The sequence below is a fragment of the Amblyomma americanum genome, chromosome 3, assembly GCF_052857255.1.
Source record: "Amblyomma americanum isolate KBUSLIRL-KWMA chromosome 3, ASM5285725v1, whole genome shotgun sequence".
Lineage (NCBI taxonomy): Eukaryota > Metazoa > Arthropoda > Arachnida > Ixodida > Ixodidae > Amblyomma > Amblyomma americanum.
The window spans coordinates 63,142,938-63,168,146 of record NC_135499.1 but is presented as its reverse complement, the minus strand read 5'-3'; the positions used below and the strand labels follow the sequence as shown (position 1 = coordinate 63,168,146).

At 45.2% G+C, this 25,209-nt stretch overlaps 1 protein-coding gene and 1 pseudogene across 1 annotated transcript; one reads left to right on the top strand and one right to left on the bottom strand.

Moving 5' to 3' along the window:
- Nucleotides 1-8,219: 8,219 nt before the first annotated feature.
- LOC144123779 (uncharacterized) lies at nucleotides 8,220-8,976 on the top strand. Its single transcript, XM_077656534.1, has one exon. It carries the CDS (start codon nucleotides 8,458-8,460, stop codon nucleotides 8,974-8,976), a length of 519 nt encoding a protein of 172 aa, XP_077512660.1. The 5' UTR covers nucleotides 8,220-8,457.
- An 11,454-nt stretch (nucleotides 8,977-20,430) lies between these two features.
- On the bottom strand, nucleotides 20,431-24,086 carry LOC144123778 (cuticle protein 10.9 pseudogene; annotated as a pseudogene).
- Between the last annotated feature and the right edge of the window lie 1,123 nt (nucleotides 24,087-25,209).

Here is a 25,209-nt window from a genome sequence, read left to right as displayed (position 1 = left end):
CGACGTGACTGAATTTCAGGATATGTTCAAATTGTATCCCTCAGAAGCGAGACTTAAAACATGGGTACTGACCGTGCATTTATTCGGCATCGTGTATCAAGCGTGGTCTACACTAACAACGTCTTGCTGCAGGGCTCTTTAGAGTGTAGAATACCTTCACTGATGTTAAATCAATGTTTTCGCAATGTGAAAAGCAGAGAGTTCTTGCATCAACGCGAACTATTGCGTAAGAGATTGACAGTTTACACTAGGAAACAATTTCAACAGCTGAGAGAAAATCTAATTTGTGATATTTTGTTCAACCTGTTTTTTATGCTGTTTGTGAAGGGCGGAGCAAAATTTTTGGCAGCTTGTCTCTCGCACAAAAATAAGCACTAAGAGTATTCTTTTTTTGCTACAAGAAAAAGGACCCAAAAAAACCGAGAATATTGAAATTTGTACCGAATAACCCGACTTGGAGTCGAATTTCCTCAGAAAAATTAAAAAATAAGGGCCGATTTTCACCAAACGGATCTTAGAAAAAATAAAAGTCAAAAACTAAGGGCGTTAGCTATACGTTACTAACTGTGCTGAGCGTAGCCCATCACAAATAAAATCTTAAAATTGTGACATTTATCGTTCATACGCCGTAGTGGAGGCTTATCGATTTATTTATACCACACAGCGTGTTTTAACTTCCTCCGAAATCCCACAGGACACATTAGGTTTTGTATTTCTCCTCTGTCGAGATACGGTCGCCACGGCCAGGGAGTCAAACACACGACCTATAATCATCACTGCTGAATTCCAGTGAGCCAGCGTGGCGTGCTAATACCTAGTGTTAATAAAATGAAAAAGAAAGGGGGGTGCTAGGTTCAATGTGTTTATTTAACTACGTTTGCACGCATTCCGTTTCTTCTCTTTTTAAATATGCCATAAATTTGCATTAACGAACAGTTTTCTTTGAACTGTAGGTCTGCAACGCATTGATGCATATGTTACCTGCCGCAGAATTACTTGAGTTGAACAAAAAATTATTAATCGTGTTCTGTGCCAACTATTCATTTCTCAGCCAAATAATATGGCAATGTTTAATTTTTGTACTTTATGCTCTCCTGGGTAAGAGCGGCGGCTGTTGTGATCCTCTTTTGCACGCACCCATGCATGACTATGCGAAGCTGAATAAACGGGATTGATTGATGAATTGATTGATCATTTGATTAATTAATTATTTGAAGCTACCCATTAAATCGCCGTGGGTTCTTCGCGCGAAGGTAGCGATATTTAAGTCAAAGAAGTAATTCATTGACTTAAGTACTGATGCACAGTATGAGAACCGAAGAACGATGCACAGCATGGGAAGCGAAATTCACTTCCTTTTAATACTCGTAATTGTGGCTTTGTGTTAGGTTTTGGCGTTCCTTAATTAGCGTTTTTGTGTAGGTCTCACGTAACTTCACAAAGTTTCACTTTCTTGAAAAATAAACCAGCCAAAAGACGTTGACTAAGAGAGACGAAGCACACACAGCAGCTGCACTAAAAACTGTGCCTTATTGAAAAAAGCACGTGTCCCAGGAAAACATTTAGAGCATGCGCAGAACGACGCAAAAAACACTAAAACAGCGATGCTTGCGAAATAACCACGGCGCTAGTGCCGGTGGGAAAAGAAACGAAGCACACACAGCAGCTGCACTAAAAACTGTGCCTTATTGAAAAAAGCACGTGTCCCAGGAAAACATTTCGAGCATGCGCAGAACGACGCAAAAAACACTAAAACAGCGATGCTTGCGAAATAACCACGGTGCTAGTGCCGGTGGGAAAAGAAACATTTCTTTCTGGATCAACGTGACAGACGAAGTGCTCATACAATTATCTCCTTGCATATTTATGTGATTAGCGTCAAGAACTTCGCACTCCACCTTACCCTCGCCTCTTCCAAGAAAGGTGACATTTGAAAACAGAGTGGCTGCAGTAAACAATATTCAAACTTTGCATGCACGCGAATGATCCCATATCGCAAAAATGAACTTCCCGTATCAGCACGTTAACACGCGCTAGCGTTAAGTCTGACTGCCTTCTTTTCAAGGTCGAGTATCATATTGAGGCTTGTTTTAGATGCTGTGCACCAAATAAGGCGGCAGCAAATTAATCATGATTGGAAGATGGCGCGTTAAATTGTCAGCTTATCCTTTGGGGAAAATTCAGTCGAGCATCTACAGCTCATGCTCTTCTTTTTTTTTCCAATTCAATTCAATTCAATTTATTTTCTTTTCATGGAAAGGGAGAGCTGAGGCAAAAGGCTGACTTGCCTTACAAGGGCCTCAGCACCCATATACAGTTGGCAATGCAGTGGCAAAAAGAAGAAACGAAAAAATCTTATTTGAATAATAAGAGCGGAAAAAAAGAGCACGCATATGCAGTTTGTAACACACTAATGCATAAAAAACAATTTGCGACACACACTTTTCTACATAAAGTTCGTAGAACAAGCAACACAACCAAGATTTACTCATCATAATAGATAATCATCAAACAAAGGATTCACAGGATGAACACAGTAACTGTACGGAAATCTCGAGTGAAATATTATAAAATATGGATGTTGCAACCTATTAAGTAATGTTTAAGGTTCTTATTGGACCACAATGTTTAAGAATTGAAGTCAAGAGGTAGCGGCAAATTATCTATGGCTATAGGATCTTGATAGCGTAGTGTCTGTTTACCGTAATTGGATCAGATTTTAGCAACAACTTTCTTTGCGTTCTGAAGTGGTATTTTGTGGAAGAATTGTCAGGAATGAAAACGTATAGTCGGGTTTTGTGAATATGTTGAAATAATCAGAAGGAGGAGCGTAATTCCAAAGCATGACCAGCTTCTTAGCTTCATCGACGACATTGACGCGCACATTATCATTCTTACTGAAACCTGGTTAACTGAAGATATCCTCCATTAAGAAGTCCTTCCCGCTAATCTTAACTTGACAACGTATCGTCGCGATTGCAGCAACCGTAGAGGGGGCGGTGTTCTAATAGCTGTAAGAAATACATTGTCATCATCCTTAGTGTACCACGACGATGTACTCGAAATATTATGGGTTTGTGTTCATACCTCAACTGTGAAAGCTATAATTGGCAATTGTTACCGGCCACCCGATTAGGGGCCGTCTTTCATCAACTCACTCTACCGTAGTTTAGCGTATATCAGGGACAACTTTCCCAAATCATCTAATTTTCTATTTGGCGATTATAATTTCCCCCAGATTAACTGGCCTCTACTTAGCGTACCTTGTAAATCGCAGTCCAGTGAGCCCAAGCAATTCCTCGATCTAACCCTTGATTTCAGTCCCCATCAAGCCATAACACTTCCGACGAGAGCGAATAACACCCTTGATCTCTTGCTGACGAGCAGTACTGAAAACATTAAAGGCGTAACGGCTCTTCCTGGACTCAGTTGCCATGCACTTCTAAACATTTTCATATCACTACTGCTGAAAGTTAGATCAACCTCTGAAAAGATAATCTTCAATTACAATAAAGCGAACTTCGATGCCATCAACGCGGAATTTACACGGTTTTCTGAGCATTTCTGTGAGTCTTATCTATCAAGAACAGTTAATCATAACTGGGAATTATACAAAACAGCATTGATGAACCTCAGAAGCAAATACATACCAAAAATAAATATTAAGTCTGATCAAAGCAATGAGTAGTTTACCGTAAGCCTGAAACGTCTCCTAAACAGGAAAAAGCGCCTCTATCGATCAGCAAAGAAATCTAACTCCCCTATTACATGGGACCGATATTGTCAATGTACAAAAACGTACATTGAAAGCTTAGCTGCTGCAAAAAATAAATTCTTTTCCATCGATCTACGTAGAATCCTACAGTCGAACCCCAACAAATTCTGGCGCATTCTATCCCCTAGGTCTCGCCTGAACCAAACTGCGCTTATGGAAACTGATGGAGAACCAGTCGAACCAGATCAGTGTGCCAGCGTTTTGAACAGCTATTTCGTCTCGGTATTTTCTCCTGTTAGCTACTATACCGCCATAACTTCACCAGAATCCTCATCAGTGGCGATGCCTATGATCCAGGTTTTTGCCAACGGTATCAGCAACCTTACTGCTTCTCTAAAACTGTCTTCGTCAGCAGACTGTAATCATATCAATAGTAAAGTACTAAAAACACATCAACGACTTCGGCTCAGATACTACAATTAATCTTTACTCAGTCTTTACACTCCGAGGAAGTTCCGGATGATTGGAAAATGGCCCAAATCATCCCAGTCTACAAATCCGGTGACCACAAATTAGCCTCCAACTACCGTCCTATTTCTCTAACCAGTGTGCCATCAAAATTACTCGAGCACATTATATCTACAAACCTAATGACACATCTTGAATCTAACGACTTTTTTTATTCGCACCAGCACGGTTTTAGGAAACACGTTTCATGTGAAACCCAGCTTGCCGAGTTCATACACGATTTGCTCGAATCCATGAATGCCAACCTACAAATATATGCTATATTCCTCGATGACTCCAAAGCATTTGATCGGGTCCAGCACAATCATTTACTTCAAAAACTTTCATCACTAGGAATACCCGTCAACCTAATCCGTTGGATCGAAAATTTTCTTTCAGGGCGCAAGCAGTTCACTTCTACAAATGATAGCCACTCTCCTTTTTCCAATGTAACATCGGGAGTCCCTCAGGGCGCCGGCCTGTCGCAACTACTATTCCTAATTTACATTAATGACCTCATTTGCAATATAAAATCAGAATTATGGCTTTTTGCCGATGATTGCGTCATATACAGATTGATTAGGACAACCAACGATTCTTCTTTGCTTCAGTCCGATCTTGACACACTCTCCTCTTGGTGCAATAAATCTCTCCTCTCCTTAAACATTAACAAATGCAAATCCATGTCGTTCACCAGAAAACGCACCGTGAATCTGCATCAATACAGTATTGGCTCATTTTCTATTGATCCCGCATTATCCTACAGATATCTTGGCCTCCATCTAACGCCATGCATCGCTATCATGGGTAACTCACGTTCAAAACATCTGCGCTGCAGCCTCTCGCACACTCGGGTACCTGCGCCGTAACTTGAATGCTGCATCCCCCGACATAAAAAAAACTAGCACATATGACATTCATTCGCCCAAAACTAGAATATGCCTCATACATTTGGCACCCATCACAAGCATACCTCGCCGCTGACCTTGAAGCCATACAGAATCGCGCCGTCCGATTTATATCATCTTGCTATTCAAGGAAAACCAGTATCACCGCGCTGAAAGACTCCCTGGCCATCCCTTCACTCCAGTCACGCCGCATCATACCTCGCCTCTGTCTTCTTCATCATTGCTACTATCAACCACGCACCACGAGACACGAAAAGCTGCAACACTCGCACAGGACGTCTAGCCGCTAAGCCATGACCATAGCATCAATGGTCTTGTGAGTTCACATGACAAATACAGAGAATGTGAAAAGGATTATAAGGCACTATTAAAATCTACTCGGCGCAACTTTTTTTCTCATGACTTGTCTTCCATGCTGAAAAATAATATTCGCCGTTTTTGTCGTGTGGTAAACCCAGTAATTCGACCTGACATCACTTTTACAGATTCTGTTGGTGTTCCCATCCCTGATTCAGAGTGCGCTCAACTTCTTAACGATGCGTTTGTAACTGTGTTCACAGATGAAGACATTACATCCTTGCCTACATTAAGCGCACTAGTGGAACTAACTATGGACGAGATAGTCATCAGTGAGCCTGGTGTTTTATCTCTACTAAATAATCTCAAAACATCTTCTAGCGCTGATCATATGGGCTTCAATAATAAAATTTTAAGGAATACATCACATAGCATTTGTTCCATGTTAACCGCATTATTTTCCCAGTCGCTATCAACTGGCACCATTCCTAACGACTGGCGCATAGCTAAGATAATACCCATTTTCAAATCAGGTGATCGTGCTTCTCCGCTTAACTATCGTCCCATCTCCTTAACAAGTACAGTTTGTAAATTACTCGAGCATATTATACATACTCAGGTCATCAACTACCTTGAAGATCATAACATTATCTTCGATCATCAGCACGGTTTTCGCAAGGGCTACTCATGCGACACCCAACTTGCCGGTTTTATTAACGATATTCATGCACTGATTGAAGCTGGTTTACAAGTTGACGCGATATTTTTAGATTTTTCTAAACCATTTGATCGCGTTCCACACCAAAGGTTGTTGCTTAAACTTTCCCAACTGAACATTCACCCTAATATTATTGCATGGATAGCAGATTTTCTCTCATCTAGAATTCAGTTCACATCAGTTAACAACTCTAACTCATGTTACGCTAATGTTACGTCTGGAGTTCCACAAGGCAGTGTACTGGGACCTTTACTTTTCCTTATCTATATTAATGACTTACCCAATTGCGTGACGTCCAGAATCAAACTATTTGCTGACGATTGTGTGCTTTATCGACGTATAACCTGTAACACTGACTGCCAGCCACTGCAGTCTGACCTTGAAGCGATAAGCACATGGTTTTCTAATTGGTTAATGCCTTTAAATCTTTCCAAAACTAAGCTCATGTCTTTCACTAACAAGCCAAGTATTCCTACCGGCTACTTTCTTGATAACAATAGTGTAGAATTCACCACAAGTTACAAGTATCTTGGCATTAACCTACAATCCGACTTATCATGGAATTATCATATTAATCTCACTCTTGCCTCCGCTAACCGTACTTTCGGACTTCTCAAACATAATTTAAAAGAGGCCGCGACACATGTAAAAAAACTAGCGTACACCACATTAATCCGTCCGAAACTCGAATACGCGTCTGCCATTTGGGATCCTCATCAGAATTATATCATCAGTAACATCGAAGCCCTGCAAAACCGTGCTGCGCGATTCATCTTTTCTGATTATTCATGTTACACCAGCGTCACCTCATTGAAGACTAAAGCCGAGTTAGATAACTTAGCACTGCGCCGAAAAATTTCCCGTCTGTCACTTTTCCACAAGCTTTATCACCATCCTTCCCTTCATGATGAATTCTTTCAGCCACCGCCAGTTATCTTTCCACGTCGCGATCATCCTTACAAAGTTAAACGCATTAACTGCCAGTCTTTCCATTATGCCTATTCTTTTTTACCACGCACAATAACCGAATGGAACGCTTTGCCATCAGAAATTGCCACTGAATCTGATCTAAATAAATTCCAACATCTTATGCACTCATGTTTCAACAACTAAAAAGGTATTTTTTTAGCGTTCTTTTCTTCCGCCTTGTCTTCTTTTTATTTTATATTTTTTTTGTACTTCAGCGCACCTTTTCCAGTGTTGTCTTTTTCTTTTTCTAGCGGTGCTGTTATTTATGCTCAAATTTTGCTGTTATGTGCATTGTTGCGACCCTTTCTGTGAATGCCTATTTATGAATAATATTTTGTGATTTCTATTTTATTTTAGTGCAATATCTTTAACCTTATAACAATGCTTTGTACTTACTCCCCCCCCCCCCATGTAATAACCTCAAATGAGGGCCTTTGAGGGTATTTTGAATAAATAAATAAATAAATAAACTGTCACACCTTAGCTCTAAAGTCATCATTTTTTCCGGACGCGATAGCACTATGGAATGGCATGCCAAATACCATCGCATCATGCACTAACCGCAAATCATTCCGGGATAAACTAAACAGCCATTTTTCATGAGGGCAAAAGGTTCCTGCCATATTCAATTCGCCACTTTGAACAGCTGATTATTTTTACTTATTTTTACTTCTTTTCTGTGTGAGGGAGGCCACCAGGGGGCCAGGGAGTGCGGACGTGACTCACGTCGGTTCCGTGGAAAGTTGGTTTGTCTGGTGGAAATTGTGCCGATTCATGGAATAATTGTTTGCCATCACCTGTGGAAAGTCACAAGGGTCATCTGGGTGACATTTTCATGAGCGTGAGTGGACGTTTGAACATTTTATGGTCTTTTTGTGTCGACCATGTTTCCCGCCTAGCTAAGCCTACCGCTAGCGGTAAACGAACGCGGCGGCTCGGCGACAGCCGAAGCCCCCGGCGCTCGCTTCGAAACGCCGTTGCATGACCATGGAGGTGACCGTAGAGGGTACGGAGATTACACCCGAAGAATTGAGAACCTCGGATTGGATCACTAAAGTGGGAAAACATGTTAAAGAACTGCACACGACCTCACGAGAGGCGAACGGCGAGGAGGCAAAGATGGAGACGCCAGATTGGAACGCGGAGCCGAATCCGGAGAGGGCAGAAAGATAGCGGCGGAGGCGAACGCCGCATATAAAAAGCTGGGGCAGAAGAACGCGGAGCGCTCAATTGCGTCGTACCTTCCGCGTTTGCCAGCTAATGACTACAAGATAATTATTCGGCCGAAGAATGGGCTGGCGCTCGCGAAAGTTCCGACTACGAGGTTGAGTGCGGCGGTGCGTATGGCAGCGCAAATTCCATGGGTCAAAGGGCAGGACAAGGACGTGCTGATTCATAACGACAAACAAGGCACCCTGATTTTCAGCACCCCAGACATGGACACTGTCTGGAAGGTGACCAAGATTAAGTCTATCCATATCGACGACGACGAGTACGAAGTCACAGCGTACCTGGCGCCGCACGAGGACTGCGGGCGGGGTGTGGTGCACGGCATCGACCCGAAACTGACCATAGAGGAACTGACAGAGGCCTTCGGTAACCCGAGGAACCCCCCGATACTTGGCGTTAGGAAGATGGGCAACTCCAGTTCGGCGATCGTCATCTTCAAACACGAGACAGTGCCGAGGTGGGTGTACTGTTACGACGTACCCCTAAAGTGCGTGCTCTACAAGAAGCGGTACGAGGTGTGCTACCGCTGTGGCGAGCTAGGACACAGATCGGACGTATGTGTCAGCGCCCAAGTGTCTGGGATGCGGAATCATAGCCCCACCCGAGGATCACGTATGCGAGCCCAAGTGTAAATTGTGCGGCAAAGGTCACTTGACAGCAGACCGGAAATGCAAGGAAGCTTTCAGGACCCCTTATACGATAAAGAAGAGGCAATGGGAGGCCAAGCTGGCTATGAAAGTCATGGAAGAGGAAGCGCGGAAGGCGAAGGAGACCGAAGTAGGAAGGAGCCGGTTCGAAAAGCATCAAGGGAGATCCAGGGGTCAGTCAGGAAACCAGAGCGAGTCGAGAGGGAGATCAGAGTCCTTCCCGCGTCTACCGAATCTGCGGGAAGCGGAGAAGCAAAAGAAGGCCCAACCCGGGACTGCGGGCCCCTCCGGAGGCGCTGTCGTCAACAACCCAGCGAGGCCCAAGTCTCCGAGCCGAAAGGTGGGTTGGGTGAGCGAAGCCTCCCAGGATACACGCGATTAAGAAATCTTCCAGATTAAGGAAGAAAATTGATTGCTTAAGGCACAGCTCGCAGCGATGAGCAAGCAAATTGAGGAGCTTAGAATAGCGCTTAAGCCTAATGCAGCACCTGCTCAGGGACAACCCGGCTCCCGTCTCTGACATTGCGGAATGGAGCGATGGGGTGATACGGTCTGCTAAAGAGGCCACCGAAGCGGTGGAAATCGAGGGGGACAATGAAGCCGTAGACAGGAGATTAATAAATCTCTGGAGGAAAAAGAAAGGGTTGGAGGATCGACTTCGACAAAGGAGATGGGATCGGAATATCAGGAAACAGATAGCGGCTATAAACAGAGAAATTGAAGAGCACGCAATCGCACTCACGAAGCAGAATTGGGGGAACGTCTGCGATCAGATGGAGACGAATATGAGTACCGCACGAACGTGGCGACTTCTTCGCCACCTCTTAGATCCGGATAGCACAAAGTCAGCGTCCAAACAACAGCTGGAAAGACTGGTGCATCAGTTTGAAGGCACTAAGAAGGAACAATTAGAAGAAGTTCGCAACAGGTACCTAAATCCCACCGGACCCGAACCCCTCCCGGACTATGAAGGAGGAGAGAATTCGGAATTAGACGCCCCGCTCTCCCTGGCAGAAGTCAGAGCGGAGATTAATCGCCTGCGGACTAAGTCAGCAGCGGGGCCGGATAGAGTGAGCAACAGAATGCTTCGTAATTTAGACGACAGGTCCATCGCCAACATCGCAACGTACATGCAGGAGTGCTGGTAGAAAGGGACGATACCACAGGAGTGGAAACTCGCAAATCTCATTTTCATTCCCAAGTCGGGGAAGAAACTGGGCCTCGAGAACCTCAGGCCGATATCGCTCACCTCCTGCGTGGGTAAGCTTATGGAACATGTCGTTCAGACGCGGCTCAGTAGGTACATAGAGGACAATGGGCTATACCCAGACACCATGATCGGCTTCCGACCAAAGCTGTCGGCATGCGACGTGATGCTGCAACTCCAGGACCAAATTATAGACAAGCAAACCCGAGACACGAAAGTGATTGTGGGGTTGGATGTGGCAAAGGCATTTGACAACGTGAGGCACGTGTCGATCTTAGAGAATCTGAACTCACTAAATGTAGGTAAGAGAGTGTATAGTTACATCAAGGACTTTCTTACGAACAGGAAAGCCACTCTCAAGATAGGGGACGACTCCATCGAGGACATTATACTTGGTAACACAGGAACGCCGCAAGGCTCGGTGTTATCACCGACCCTCTTCAACATTGCGATGTTGAGACTCCCCGAACTGCTGGCGGACATTGAGAATTTAAACCACACAATATACGCGGATGACATAACATTATGGATAAATAAGGGGAGTGACGGACAAATTGAAAGCTCTCTGCAAAAAGCAATTGACATCATTGAAGAGTACCTGAAACCCAAGGGACTTAAATGCTCGGCCGAAAAGTCGGAAGCACTGTTCCTGATGCCCCCTGGAAAACGGCGGCTTCACCAAAAGCACGAGGCAGACATCCACCTGTATGTCGATGGCGGAGAGATCCCCGCGGTTGACAGTATCCGCCTCCTCGGGCTAAGGATTCAGGCGAATCGGAAGAATCATGAAACGCTTGCTAGGTTAGAAGCTAGTGCAAATCAGACGTGTCGCCTTATCAGAAGAATAGCGAACAGGCACGCTGGGATGAAGGAGGCGAATCTCTTGAGACTCGTGCTAGCCTTCGTAATCAGTAGGATAGTGTACGTGGCACCCTACCTGAAACTCAACGGAGCGGAACGGAACAAGCTCGAAATCATTATCAGGAAAAGTGTCAAGGTCGCACTCGGCCTACCCCCGAACACATCCACCGAGAGACTTATGAAGCTAGGGGTCTCCAACACTCTCGCGGAGCTCATTGAGGCTGCCCTTACCGCTCAGCATCAAAGGCTACTCGGTTCTGAAACGGGGAGGAAAATTTTAGAGAGATTGGGCTACGAGCCCAAGCATGAACATGCCCGCTCACGAGACATACCACGACAAATCAGGGACAAGATTAAAATCCCTCCGCTGCCCAGAAACATGCACCCCGCCTTTCACGAAGGCAGGCGCAAAGACAGGTCAGAAGCATTACATGCTAGGTATACAGGTCGACAGGACGTCCTGTATACGGACGCTGCAATATATGAGAGCAAAGCCGCACACGCAGCTGTGGCGGTTAAGGAAGACGGAACCCCGGTGGCGTGCTGCACAGTCAGTGGTGTCAAGACAGTAGAAGCTGAGGAAGTGGCGATAGCCTTAGCCGCCAGCCAAGGAGGGGTCAAGGTGGTCATTAGCGATTCAAAAAACGCTGTGAGAAATTACGAATCGGGGAGGGTGACGGAGACTGCCATCCGTATATTAAGCAGGGAAGGAGGACCCAGAGAACTGGTTCTGCTCGTTTGGGCACCAGCTCACCAAGGACTTAAAGGGAACAAGGAGGCTCATTCGGTCGCCCGAGGTCTCACTTACCGGTCGACCCCTGTGACCTCCCAAATCTCTGGAAGTACAAACAGCACAGAGGATATGCGCGCATACCAGGAAATCACACAGTATTACAGACTAAATCGTCAGATTTATCCGGGAGCGGACAAAACGCTCAATAAAAAAGAGGAGGTTCTTTGGAGGAAATTACAGACAGGGGTTTTTCCCAACCCAGTACTCTACAGCAAGTGGCATCCTACAGTATTCAGGTCAAAGTGCAAATTTTTCGATCAGCCAGCAAATTTGGTCCACATGCTGTGGACGTGCCCGGCTAAATATGATAGCTCACGCACTATAGAATCCTGGGAGGCTTTGCTCCGCAGCCCAGACCCCAACGTCCAGCAAGACATCATCGGTCAAGCCCTTGCTGCTGCTGTATCCCAAGGGATCCCGGCCGACGGCTAGGGCCGACAGGGGAGATGGACTTCTCTCCTGGCGTTCATTGACTGGTGTTACAATAAAGTTGTTTCTCTCTCTCTCTCTGTGTGTGATGCCTTTTTCACTATAATTTTCTCTTGCATTAATTGAGTGTTTTATATATATATATATATATATATATATATATATATATATATATATATATATATATATATATATATATATATATATATATATATATATATATATATATATATCCTGTTTAAAACCCGTGAATTTTACTTTGCATTGTATACGCGTGACAAGATCATTTAACTGTTACATACTCTTTTTTTGTTTTGTTATTGTTCTCTTTTGTCAATTTACAATTTATTCTTTCTCTTTTGACCTTGATTTTGCTCCCCCCTTATGTAATACCTTCGGGCCTTTAGGGAAAAAATAAATGAAAAAGTATACCTGATCTGCGTTCAGTATGCTGTGTTTGATGAACAGTGGCATTGATCGGAGGTATTGTGGTTGACCGTGATACCCTTGAATTGCTATCAGTGCTTTCTTTTGCATCGTAATTAATTTTTCGTAATTGCCGGAAGTTGTAGTTCCCCAGACGAGAATTCAGTAACAGATTTTGGAGTAAAACTGTGCATAATACATTGATATCTTTAGCCACGTAGGTATGATGCCAGTCAGTCGGTAAAGGCAGCCAACTGTTCTGCTCAGACTGGAAGCAAGTTTCTAAATATGTGTATTCTAAGACAGTGGCTCACAAAGCCAAAAACCAAGAAATTTGTGACTGGAAACTCTTTCAATCGTATTTTCAGCATATTAGATATTAACAAGATGTCGTTCTATAGTGTTAATAGGTCTCAAAATAATGTAGTGCCTCTTCGAAATATTTAATGACAGTCTGTTTGCCTGCAGCCAGGAGTGAAGGTTATTTAAGTATGAATTTTCTTGCCTTCAAGTGTGCACAGAGTTCTTTCACTGAAAAAAATGTTTTTGTCATCAGCATACATTAAGATGTCTATTGAATCTGTTGCATTACATATATAAATAATGTAAGTTATATATAGGAGCGGCCATAAGATTGAGTCCTGTGGCACACTTTGTGTGATGGGGAGCTTCTCTGAATTTTGTGAGCTAATCTGGACATACAGAAAACGGTTACCTAAATAACTAGAAACCAGGCCTGAAGAATTTCCACGCATAACGTAACAATTTAACTTATAGAGGAGAATAGTATAATGAACGCGGTCAAAAGCTTTTCTAAAGTCTAGAAAGAAACCAAACGTGTATTTTCTCGCTTCAATATTATCTATGAATTTGTCTTTAATTGTTAGCAGCACTATTTCTGTAGACTTGTTCTTCAAGAACACGTACTGAAAAATATTTATGATGTTATATTTGGCGAAGAAATTTTGTAGCCTGCGGTTAATGGCGCCTTCAAATATTTTAGACAAAATGGGCAGAACAGAAATGGGTCTCTAATTAGTAATTTCGCTTCTGCCGCCACCTTTGTAAATCGGACTAACTCTAGCAACCTTCAGGGCGTCCAGAAATACACCAGTTGTGAACATCAGATTTATGATATGAGCTATAACTTCTCACTGGTCGCGCACACTTAATTTATGAGGATAGGCATTATGCCATCGTATCCAGCTGATACGTTGTTTTTAATGTTATGAATGAACATGTCACCTCATTAGGCGTAGCTGGGGTAAGCGTTAACGAATTCGATATGGACGTGATGACGTTTTGATATGTGGTATAATGGTCAGGCTCATAAACAATAGAATCGGCTACAATCATAAAAAACTCATTCATAGCTGTTGCTAAGTCAAAACCAATACGTTTTCCATAAGGGATGACTATTTTATCAATATTGCACGGCACCGTGTTATCAAGTAAGTCGCCGAGTTCTCTCCAGACTTCCCTGTAATTTTCGCGTATTTTGGAGAAACGCTGGACAGTAATTGGTATTGGTGTATTTAAGGTCGGTGTTAAGCTTGTTTCTGAAAGCCTTGAATTCCTTAAACTGTGTTATATCACGCGTTTAAACAAATTCGTTATAAATTTTATATTTCTTGCGGATATTGAAGGATTTGGTCATCCAGGGTTTCGTAACTTTCTTGGGATTTTTTTTTCATTGAGAGGAGGAGCTTCGTTGTAGCATTTTAGAAAGTCCTTGATAAATACAGCATAAGCCATATTTACATCCTGAATTTCGTATATAACGTCCCAGCATTGAATGTCAATTAGTGATTTAAATTTGGATAGTGTGACGTCATGAATTTCTCTAAATCTGTAACCGACTCTATTAATAGAAGGTGCGTTTCGCTTAACAGGAATAAAACAGAATATGGGTAAATGATCGCTAATATCACTACTGAGTACACCAGACCCGGGTCCTGAAGACACCTGGCTAGTAATACAAACGTCCAATAATGTGGCTGTCTGAGTAGTCAGTCTGGTAGGCAGAGTTATGTGGTTACAACGTGCATAGGAAAAAAAACAATATTGTTGAATTCACGGGTGCTACAGTCGTCGCAGAGTAAGTTGATGATCACATCGCCCATGACCATAAACGTAAGTTTCTCGCAAATAAGATGTTCGAGCAAACATTCAAAAATTGCTAAATTTCATACCAATCTCCATGTTGAGGCCCACGCTGTTCTTCTGTATAGGCCTCATGTTCTCCTTCATCATCTAACGGTATTCACCTGAGGTTCCGATGATTTCACTTAAAAGCATTTAATGCTTTAAAAATATGGATGATACGACGTGTTGGTAAGATGGTTAGGGAAAGAACAGCCGGAAATTCTAAGCCAAGAAAAGCATGTGTTGTGACCATTCATGTAGGAGGTAACTAAGAAACCACTGCTAGCAAACACTCTCAGGTGAAAGTTGAAAGCAGCGAAAATAGCTCACTGCCGATAATACAAGTAGTATTGCATAAAATCAGCGCCAGTTGAAATGCCATGATGAAAACTCACAGAAATATGCAGCCAGCGCACTCACCCTTTCCCCCCTCCCCGGACCCTCTTGACTACAAGGATGCTAAACAACTATGAACACAGATATGCCCGGCCCCGCAACATTCGCTCTGTTTGTTTTATGAAAGTAAGTGAAACGCACCAGGCACGGGATATGTGGCACGGGGGTTTCGCGATCTCGCCCCAGTTGGTAATCACGATCACTCACAATATCCTCAAATTCATGTAATGGCTACCCACACATCAACCTTGAAGACCTAAGAACATGCGCAACTTTTCGAAATTTCAAACACAAAAATTTATAATTACTGTGAATATCGTGCCTAATAGAAATGAATAACACACGTATGGGGCCAGCGGTGTTACAACTATATGCGTTTTGATTGTTTAACTGATCAGGAACAGTGTCAGCGATAACATGTGCTCTTTCTCTTGTCCTTTTTTGAATAACGTTACTAGAATGTAACTGAAATGTAACTACAATGTACAAAGTATACGTGTAATAGTGAACATTTATCGTGCACTGAATACTACTGATGTTGCGCTCAGAACTTCTGGGGCGACTTGAGGTGTATTGGTCACCTTCCGTAGCTCTGGCCCAGTTGTAGTACCATGTATTATCCAAACAGTGAATCAATAACAATAATAATACTGACGCCCATGAAGAGACGGTGCCTATTGTATTTGGTCGCCATCGCTCCCTACATAGAAGATGAGGATAACGAGGTGAATGCGTCTCGTCCTCGGCAAGCGGAGCCAGCTTGTTTTGAGTCGCCTTTCGTGGCCTGAATAAACTCCTTGTCGTAACAGCTTGGTGGAAGGTGCCGGGTATACAATTCCCCCGAAGTCGAATGTCCAGCTTCACCTTTGCCGGAGCAGTCGCATTGCTGGTCTGCCGCCTTCTGTGCCCATGATGTCCCTGGACGGCGACGCTCCGAGGTCTATACCCAGCAGTTCGTGGCATCATTACCGGGAGCCACGGTCGTTCGCGGGCTCATCCAGCGACGACGTCGATGAGTGGCTCACCCGCTACCGACGGGTGAGTCGCTATAATAAGTGGAAAGCTTCCACCCGACTTGCTAACGCCGTGTTTTCCTTAACTGACACGGCCAAAACGTGGTAAGACAACCGCAAGGATTCTCATACGATATGGGACCGCTTTGTAGAGAAACTCAAGAACTGCTTCGATGACTGAGTTGCGAAGAAGAAGCGGGCTGAACAAGCATTTGCGCAGAGCTCAGCTTCCCGGGGAGACGTGTACGAAGTACATAGCGGAAATCGTCTGGTGATGCAAGGTCGTCTCTCCTGTCATGACAGAAGAGGACAAAGTTGACCACTTAATTAAACAGTTTGCCGAAGGCATTTACAATTTCCTTATTGGAAAAGAAAGTCTCGAGCCCGTTCGTGACGTCATCCAGCTCTGTCGCACGTTTGAGATTGAAAATGCGTCGCATCACAAAGATCTTCGAACGTTTGGCCGGGGTGACGATGGTGACAGCTGTAGACGCAATATCGTCTTGTGATCTGGCTTCCGCTATCCACCAGATCGTTCGCGAAGAGTTGACCAGATCGTTGGAACTCGCACAGAATTCATCAGCTCTCCCTCCTGTCTTTTCAACGCGCCCTCCTCCGCCAGCCGTCGTTAACGCGGCGGATTTTGAGGAGCGCTGGGTACCCCGAAGGCTGCGGCCGAACAACATACAACGACACTAGCGGGTGTCCGCCTCTCTTACTCTAACTTTGGTCCCTGTCTGTGTTTGCGCTAGTCAATATATTTCACTCAACAAACCGCGATCGCCCCCGGACCAACGGTCCCGCTTTTCCCAGCATGCACCGGCCTGATACGATGAGAACGTTCGGCCCTCATGAATTCTTTCCAGGGAAGCCTGCTCCTGGTCCCTCTCCTGTTTGTTACGGCTCCAGTCAACCTGGTCGCATTTCGCGATTTTTTCCCCGCCAACTATCCCGTTACGGCCCCTCTACCTATCCTCCGCGGCCGGATTACCAACCCGTTCCCTCTCGGTAGCCATCGCACCCGCCTGATTCCGGCAACCCATGGCCTGCGCATTTGCGGAATCTTTCGCCGGCATCGCATAGAAGTGTGACACTGCCTCCAGCTGTTCACAATCGGCGATCTCCATCACCCCGACGCCGGTCCTCCTCGCCTCCACAGGAAAACTAGTCGGCGCGACCGACGGAGTGAGGTCGCTGGAAGTCCGCAGCTGGAAGTGATGCCCCTGCCTGTAGTTATGCTGCGAAACGAAGTGCATGTGCTAGTAGATTGTGTGTCTGTGATTCCTTTAGCGTATACCGGTGCTACTGTTTCAGATATGAGTGCTGTGTTTGAGTGTCTCCTCGGAGGTAAAGTTTTCTTTTGGTGGGACAAAAATTTAGTTTTGTAGTGTGAGTGGTGAACCGTTGCCAGCAGTTGGAGTGTGTAGTGCTATGGTTTCCTTGAGTGGTGAAGTCTTCAGCACAGAAACGGCGGTGCTCGCCCGATCGACGCACGACGGCAATCTTGGGCTCGACTTCATGCACATGTATGGCGCTAACGTCAACTGTCACACCGGTGAGCTCAGCGTCGGCAAATTTTTCACCACCGGCCTTGTGGAAGGCTCGTGCAGCGAAGAAGGTGTGCTCTTTGTTATCCTAGTTACTCTTGCGCCTTCTCCTTCGGCTGTATGCGTACCGGTTCCCTGTCCCGATACCACTCTAGACGTGTTTGATGCGACTGTGGAGCCGAACCATTTTACCTCCATGAAGAAGAATATCTTGGTCCCTCATGCCGTGCTTTCCGTCACCAACGCACCCACTGAGCTGTGAACAGTGAATTGTTTGACATAATTCGTAGTTCTGCCTGAACGCTCGAAGCTTGCGTCATGCAGCCACGACTCGCCGGTATACGTTGCCTTCGTTACGGACGGCTTGGGTGTGGCAGCGCCAGAGCTTTACAACAAGGCGCAGTTACTTCGAATGATCGACAACTCCCTTTCCACGCTTGTGCGCGGTGCTTTGTTGGCCATCCTCCAGCGACACTGCACCGCGTTTTACTTTTCACAGCCCGGCGGCCCATGTTCTATCCCTTCGCCTCGGACCCTTCACAGGGTCGACACTGGCGCTTCACATCCAATCCTACAAGAGCCTTACAGAGTGTCCCCGTCTAAACGCATTGTGATCAATGAGCACATGGAGGAGATGTTAACCAAAGGTGTTATACAAGAGTTGTCGAGTCCATGGACTTCTACAGTAATTCTTGTTCAGAAGAAGGATGGATCATGGCGTTACTGCGAGGATTGCCGTCGTCTAAACGCCGTCACAACAAAAGACGTTTATCCGCTCCGTCGGATCAAAGATGCCATCGACAGCCTTTTTTCAGTCTTCTACTCTCTTTCTATTGACCTCCGGTCGGGGTATTTTTAAATACATGTGCCTCCCGCGGACAAGGAGAAAACATTTTTTATTAAGCCTGACGGCATTTATCAATTTAATGTAATGCCACTCGGCCTTTGTAATGCGCCCGCCACTTTCGAAAGGCTTATGTACCCTATACTCCATGGTTTTCAACGGGGAATATGCCTGTGCTACATATACGAAGCTGTCATTCTCGGAAAGACGTTCAGTGAGCCCAACGACTGGCTAGCTCTCATCCTGCACTCTGTGCGCAAAGCTGGAATTGTGATTAACTATAAAACGTGCCACTTTGGTGCGCGTAGACCGTTAGTGCTAGGACACCTCGTTGAAAAAGACGGCGTCAGGCCTGATCCTGCCAAGACTGTAGCTGTCGACTCGTTTAAGTTACTCCAGTCTGTCAAATAGCTGCTAAATTTCTTCGGCTTATGCTCATACTTTCGCCGCTTTATTCATCGGTTTGCGGTCATCTCATGCCACCTGACAGGCCTGCTTCGGAAAGATGTGGCTTTCGAGTGGACCCCTGAGTGCGACTCCGCCTTCCGCCAACTTTTCGCGCAAAAGCGTTCTATGAAATTCCCACGGCACAGGTTCGCATAAGCGCGACGAAAGCACCCGCGACACACACGCGATGTATCTCAAACGGGACTGACCGCAGGCACTACTTGCGGCGATGACGCGCCGGCTTCTCTTAAAGCATGTCTTGGCAATCAGCGCTCGGAGCAGCAGCGCCCAGAACCAAACTCGGCGTCTATCACGACAAAAATCGTTGTCATAGCTAAGCCCGTAAAAAGAAAGTGCACTCCAGGCAATCATCCTCTTACCTTCCAAGAAAGCAATTAGGGCAGACACTGGGCGAGTAGGTAAGGGTTCATACTAAGGCTAAACCAGCACGAAAAACTCGGCTGTTACTGTTGGTGTCTGTGTTTTATGCGCTGGTTTAACTTAAGTATGTTTAAAGAAAATATCTTCCCTAGCAGAAGGCGTGCTGTTTTTCAGTTTGAACCCTGATTATAGTACTTCATTCATTCATTTCAAAACAACTTTCAAAATACCTGGCATTACACTGTTTAGTGGCGGCCTTCTAAAACTGTGAATTCATTATATCGAAAAGTGTTTGAGGGAAATTCTTAAATTTCTTTGTTATTATTGATGTATTCCAGCGTTTAACTAGTCTCATTAAGATTTTCTGCTAGGCCATAAACGATGGCGTTCGAACTCCTACAACAATTTCATGCTGCGTCAATACTGTTTTCTGTTTACAGCACTCACCACATCATGGAAGCAAGTTGTTCCTGGGACGAGGTGTTTAGCTAGTCTCATTATGTTTTTCTGGTAGGCCATAAACGATGGTGTTCGAACTCCTACAACAATTTTATGCTGCGTCAATACTGTTTTCTGTTTACTGCACTGAAGAAATCTTGGAATCAAGTTGTTCCAGGGACGAGATGAATATGCCGACTTGCCTTGACATCCCTACTAATTTCCCTTCTATGTCGGCGAGTCGCTTCCTTTAATGTATTTATTATGGGGTGAAATGTCTGAATTATTTTCAACTTCCTGACAGTTTTGGACCGGAATTCACTGCAACGGCTCAGCTGAGTAACAACAGGTACATGCTAGCAAAAAGTTCAGCACTCGCTAGTAACTGCCATTCTGAAACAAGGCATTTTTTATTATGAATAAGTTGCACACTTTTTTCCGCGCCATTGACATCCAATATGGACTTGAGGATGCAGCGCCGGACAGGATGTTCGCCCAGCATAGAAGTTTCCCTATCCTGCCCAGGGACCGGCGGCTCCGTATCCGGTAGCAGCGGCACCTGAGGCGGATGCCCAGGGTCCAGCCCCCCCGTAGCGGCCGCCTGCATTTCTGCCGGAACCCGGGGCTATGGCAGGAGCCGCAACGGGATTGGCATTAAACACAGCGTCGGCACTGGCGCCAGGGGCGGTGCCGGGCTCGTTGGTGTCCACTGTGGCACGGAATCCGCCTGCGTCGGCCACGTAGCTCACGGTGCGGAACAGTCCGTTGGCGTCCCGGTAGCCGTACGATCCGGTCTTGGCGTTGCTGGCGTCGCCCTGCTCCTTCTGGTACAGCCGCGTCCCGAACTCGTCAGTGGTGTCATAGCCGAAGCTGTACGGCTGGGGAGGCTGTAGAAACGAAGAGAGAAAGTTCTTAAAACCAAAGATTGGAGCACGCGGATAACAGCGTCAATCGGGAAAATTCAGTGGGCTACCAAATCTGAGTTCTTTTCGTCCATGGCGTTCACCAAATCCCCACTGAATGGGAGACGTTCGTAGGGGATTTGTAAGGAGTCACTTTGGGAGGAAGGGTATGTGGGTACGTTCCCTGATAACCATGAAAAGCTGCAGTCTCATTGGCACCCCTGTCGACAACATGATATCTTGCACAGGTCAAGTATAAACAGAGATGCGGCAGTTGTTATGATTTCCTGTTGCACTGCAGGTTATAGCAGAAAAAGCAAAGCTTGTAGAGATGTCGTTTTTCGCGATTCTTTTTTCTTAGAACTGTTCGAGACTAGAACATTTTGCTATCTGGCACTGTAATATCTCATCAAATTGTGCATTTTATGTTTGAATTAATTAGCCATGTACATATGCAATCCGGCTCCTACTGTAATCCACAACGTTGTGATGCAGGTAACCAATGAAAAAAAGGAGCTGCCATGTTGAGTTCCTGCGTGAAGAAAAACTTCCTTACGCACTTCCATTGTTGATTACATCTTACCGCCAGTAAAATTGTGAGCGCACCTATATCTTCCCTTCTTATAACCAAGAAACTGTTTTATTTTGCACAGCTCATATCGGCATCTACAATTTTAAGAACCTGGCTTCGAAATAGTGTGTAAATGCGCACAAGAAATCCATGGGCACGTTTCAGTCAAAAGGTATGGCAGCGTGGGCGAATGCGTTCACGTATTTTTTTGTTGGCACAATGGCCTCACGCGATCCAAAGCTGTAAATCTCTCCCCTCCTCCCCAATGTACCGTAATCGCACGTAAAAATGAGCATGGTCATGGTATAAAGGTTGTCTAATGCCCACTGGGAAGAGGTATACTGCCACCTCGCGTTCTTCCTACCCTGTGATGGAACCTAATACGCACCACATTAATAAAAGGTTTAGTATCTAGTATCGATTATAAGGTTTGTTACTGCCCTTGGAATCGGTCCCGTCTAGGAATAGGCGAGGAGACACACTCACGCTCCCCGTTCTATGCCTTCGTACAGAATATCTGTGAAGTTTGCAGGGAGGCGAAGCTGCAGATCGAGTCCCTTCCCGGTCTTGGTTCGCACTTGTAGAAGACAACGTCAAGCGTTGATGCTATTTTTACACATCTTCAAGCTAGTCATAGCAAGAAACCGATATTTTATATAATGCAGGGGGATTGAGGCTTCTGTCAGACAATTCTTCTGAATGCCTGGAAAATGATATGTGTGAGCACACATTAGGCACCGCCATTGCGTGAAGTTGCTTACAAATGCGGCGCCTTTTTCAGCACTTGATTGCTAAAAGTTAGGATTATGTGAAGTCTGTGGCACACACCCTTGTATGATTCCATGTTCCTTTTTAATAATTGAGGATATATATGCGTCCATGTTATTAGCACTTCGACGATGGTGAACAGAATCTCTGCTTGTCAACAAGATGCTTGCTATTTCCTTGCTGTTTGCCTTTGCCTATTTCCAATTCACGGGCCTCATGCCGGCAAGTCACATAAACTTCTGATGTAAGAGAGGGCTCGCAGTCTGGTAATAGTGTACAAATGTGCGCCTGTCGCTCAACCTTTCATTGTTTAAATATGCTTTCGAACACTACAACGGTATGTGTGGTTTTACTGGTGTCATTCGCCTTGACCGCTTTGTTATAAATGTAAAAAAAAATATTCTCTGGGATCATTAGGTAGGGCTCATGTTGCCGTTTCTTGATGAGGATTTGCGCACATAGGAGGCACCAGCAGCGGAGGAGCCAGGAGTAGCCGCCGCCGCAAAGATAGGGCCCCGGAACCCTGCGCCCCGGAATCCGTAGTGGTGGCCGCCTCCGCCGCCGCCGAACACATTGCCCGCACTCACAAAGGCGACCAGGGAGAGGAAGAGCAAGGCAGGCTGCAGACGGAGGAGGATTAACAGCGATGAAAACGTCGCATTTCTTGTAACAGCAGGTGTAATGCGAAAACTACCCGAAGCATTTGCAGAAATATCGCTGCGAAAGCTGCTTTACCTGCCTGTTTTACGCAACTTTGTTGCACATGCAGAAAAGCACACTACTAAGCAAGATAAAATAATAATCTAGGTGATTATTTCGCATGTGTGTGCCTCAAACCCAAACGGTATTTTGTTGTCACTATAGCGAGAAGCTCTGAGCGTGAGCAGAGAGTCTGTATTTTCTTTTTCAGAGTGTGTGATCAAGTAATTTGCGTCTATAGACCTGCCTGAAAAACTATTCACGACTTTTATAGGTTCTGTGCCGTTAAGCTTCTTTAGAACCGGATTTCAGTGCAGGTAATTTCATCTTCGTTATAGTAATCTGACCGAATATGGGAATAACTTTTCAACACGGAGGCTGATAGCCGGCGCAGCGCTAGATTTTTGCGGGAAAAGCACATGTGGTGCGGTAGTGTTGTGCTAAACAACACAGAATACTTAAATCTTCGTAGGGGCAGAAGTACTAGAACAAAAAAATATGGCTTTCAGGGGCACTGACAAACGCGACAAACATCTTCAACGCTAATAGCCTAGGACTCTGAACGCTGACTGTACTCCAAAAACCGCTTCTGTTTGTTTAGATGTGTAGAGAAGAATATTATCAGAAGGGAAGGCGCAGGCAGTAACTGTCTATCTCGTGGCGGACAGCTGGGGAGCCTTGAAAGAAGAGAGGAAGGAGAGCGTGCAGGGAAGAAGAGAGGCAGCCTTATTATAGTAGAGGACTCCCATTTTCTTAAACATGCGCACAAGTGGGAACATTCAGCGACGAGTTAAAGCCTGTCCATACATAAGCGCAGGAAGACTGGAATCTACAATAGTACAAGCCGTCCATTTCGGCCTTTCGTTAGACCTTCTCAGTTTCTTTACATAAAAATTACATTAAAGCATGTAAACTTCGAGAATCTAAACGGTGGGTAGCTCTAATGAAGTTGTCTAACGGTTTTGTTTGCCTTAGGCGGAAGGCTAACATTTTACAATAAAAAGAAAACAAATTTATTTCGCGCTAATGGTCTATCCGACGAGCCGCTCGTAGCTTCCCACATGTCTATACTTGCGCCACAGCATTGCACCAAACTTCGGCATAAATATAAATAATAAACTGAATTAAATTGTGTGTGGAATTGCTGCCACACTGCCCCCTAATAATATTGTTATAATAGTGAAACGCTACCGAAACGGTACCATTGAGTTCTCACCTGAGATATCATATCCATGAGAGACGTAACCACAAGCTGGTGTTCAGCGGAGGAGCAGCGGCAGATGCGATGCAGACCGTGGGGTGTCCAGCTTTTATATGCACAACGTGGACATATGCAACGCATCGCGCTCCTCGTGACGGGAGAAACCGGTCTCACTCTTTCTTCCTGCCTCTCGCTCTAACGTGATTTTGTCACGGGCAGCGAAGCCACCGTGACGACGTACTTCATGGTTTTGCGCCATTTGTGCGGTGGCTACATCGGCGTGAAAGCCTGCTCGACTCGCATCACACCCTCCGAGACCAAGAACTAAATGGTGCAGCGTTAATGCGCCAGGTCGAAATAATACAATATCTGACAGAATGGTTTTCCAGGTGAAGGGGTGTCTCTATTGTGTGCCTAGAACAACAACTCCTGCGCTGGCCTGCTGTTCAAAATCAGTGTTATGAAGGTAGGCCGAGGAAAATGAATCTAATGAATTTGTGCGCTCGATCTTTTGGCCGAGCTGTCCCGGGCTCATTTTGAAGTGATCCTTTCATGAGTGGCGCGGTTTATGCGGGGAGTAGATATCTCACACTGCTATGCGGGAATTGTTCTAGAGCAGGCTTGGGTCTCTCTGAACGCGCAATGAAGCATCGTCATGCCACTCATGTTGTGCTTGGCGGTTCTGAATTAGGCTGCTTAATAGATTCAGCAACATGAGTGTAAGCCGTGTGCACAGCTAATCAATGTAACCATTTTTTAAATTAGGTAGCTTCCTCTAAGGTCATCTGAGGCTCCGTCTAAATGAAAAATGAGAGAGAAACGCCGTATAAACTTGGGTTCGATTGTAATTGAAGTTTCGTATTCGAGGACTGCACGGGTCGTAATTACAGGAAAGGGCCCGGCATGCATAGGGTACTCTCTACCGTTACCTGTCTCGGCCCGAGGAAACTCTGACCTAACCGGCTCGGCCCGCCAAGTGCCCGAAGCAGCAGAAGAGCTACAACCGTGCTTCAGAAACAGAAATCTTCTTGTGACTATGAATGAAAGAAATTGTGCCGGTGCAGTGGGAGCATCACAACTATTTTTTCGTTTCCCTTTTACATGGTCAAGATTGCGCTGATGCAAGCTCACGAAGGCAGATGGACGCGAA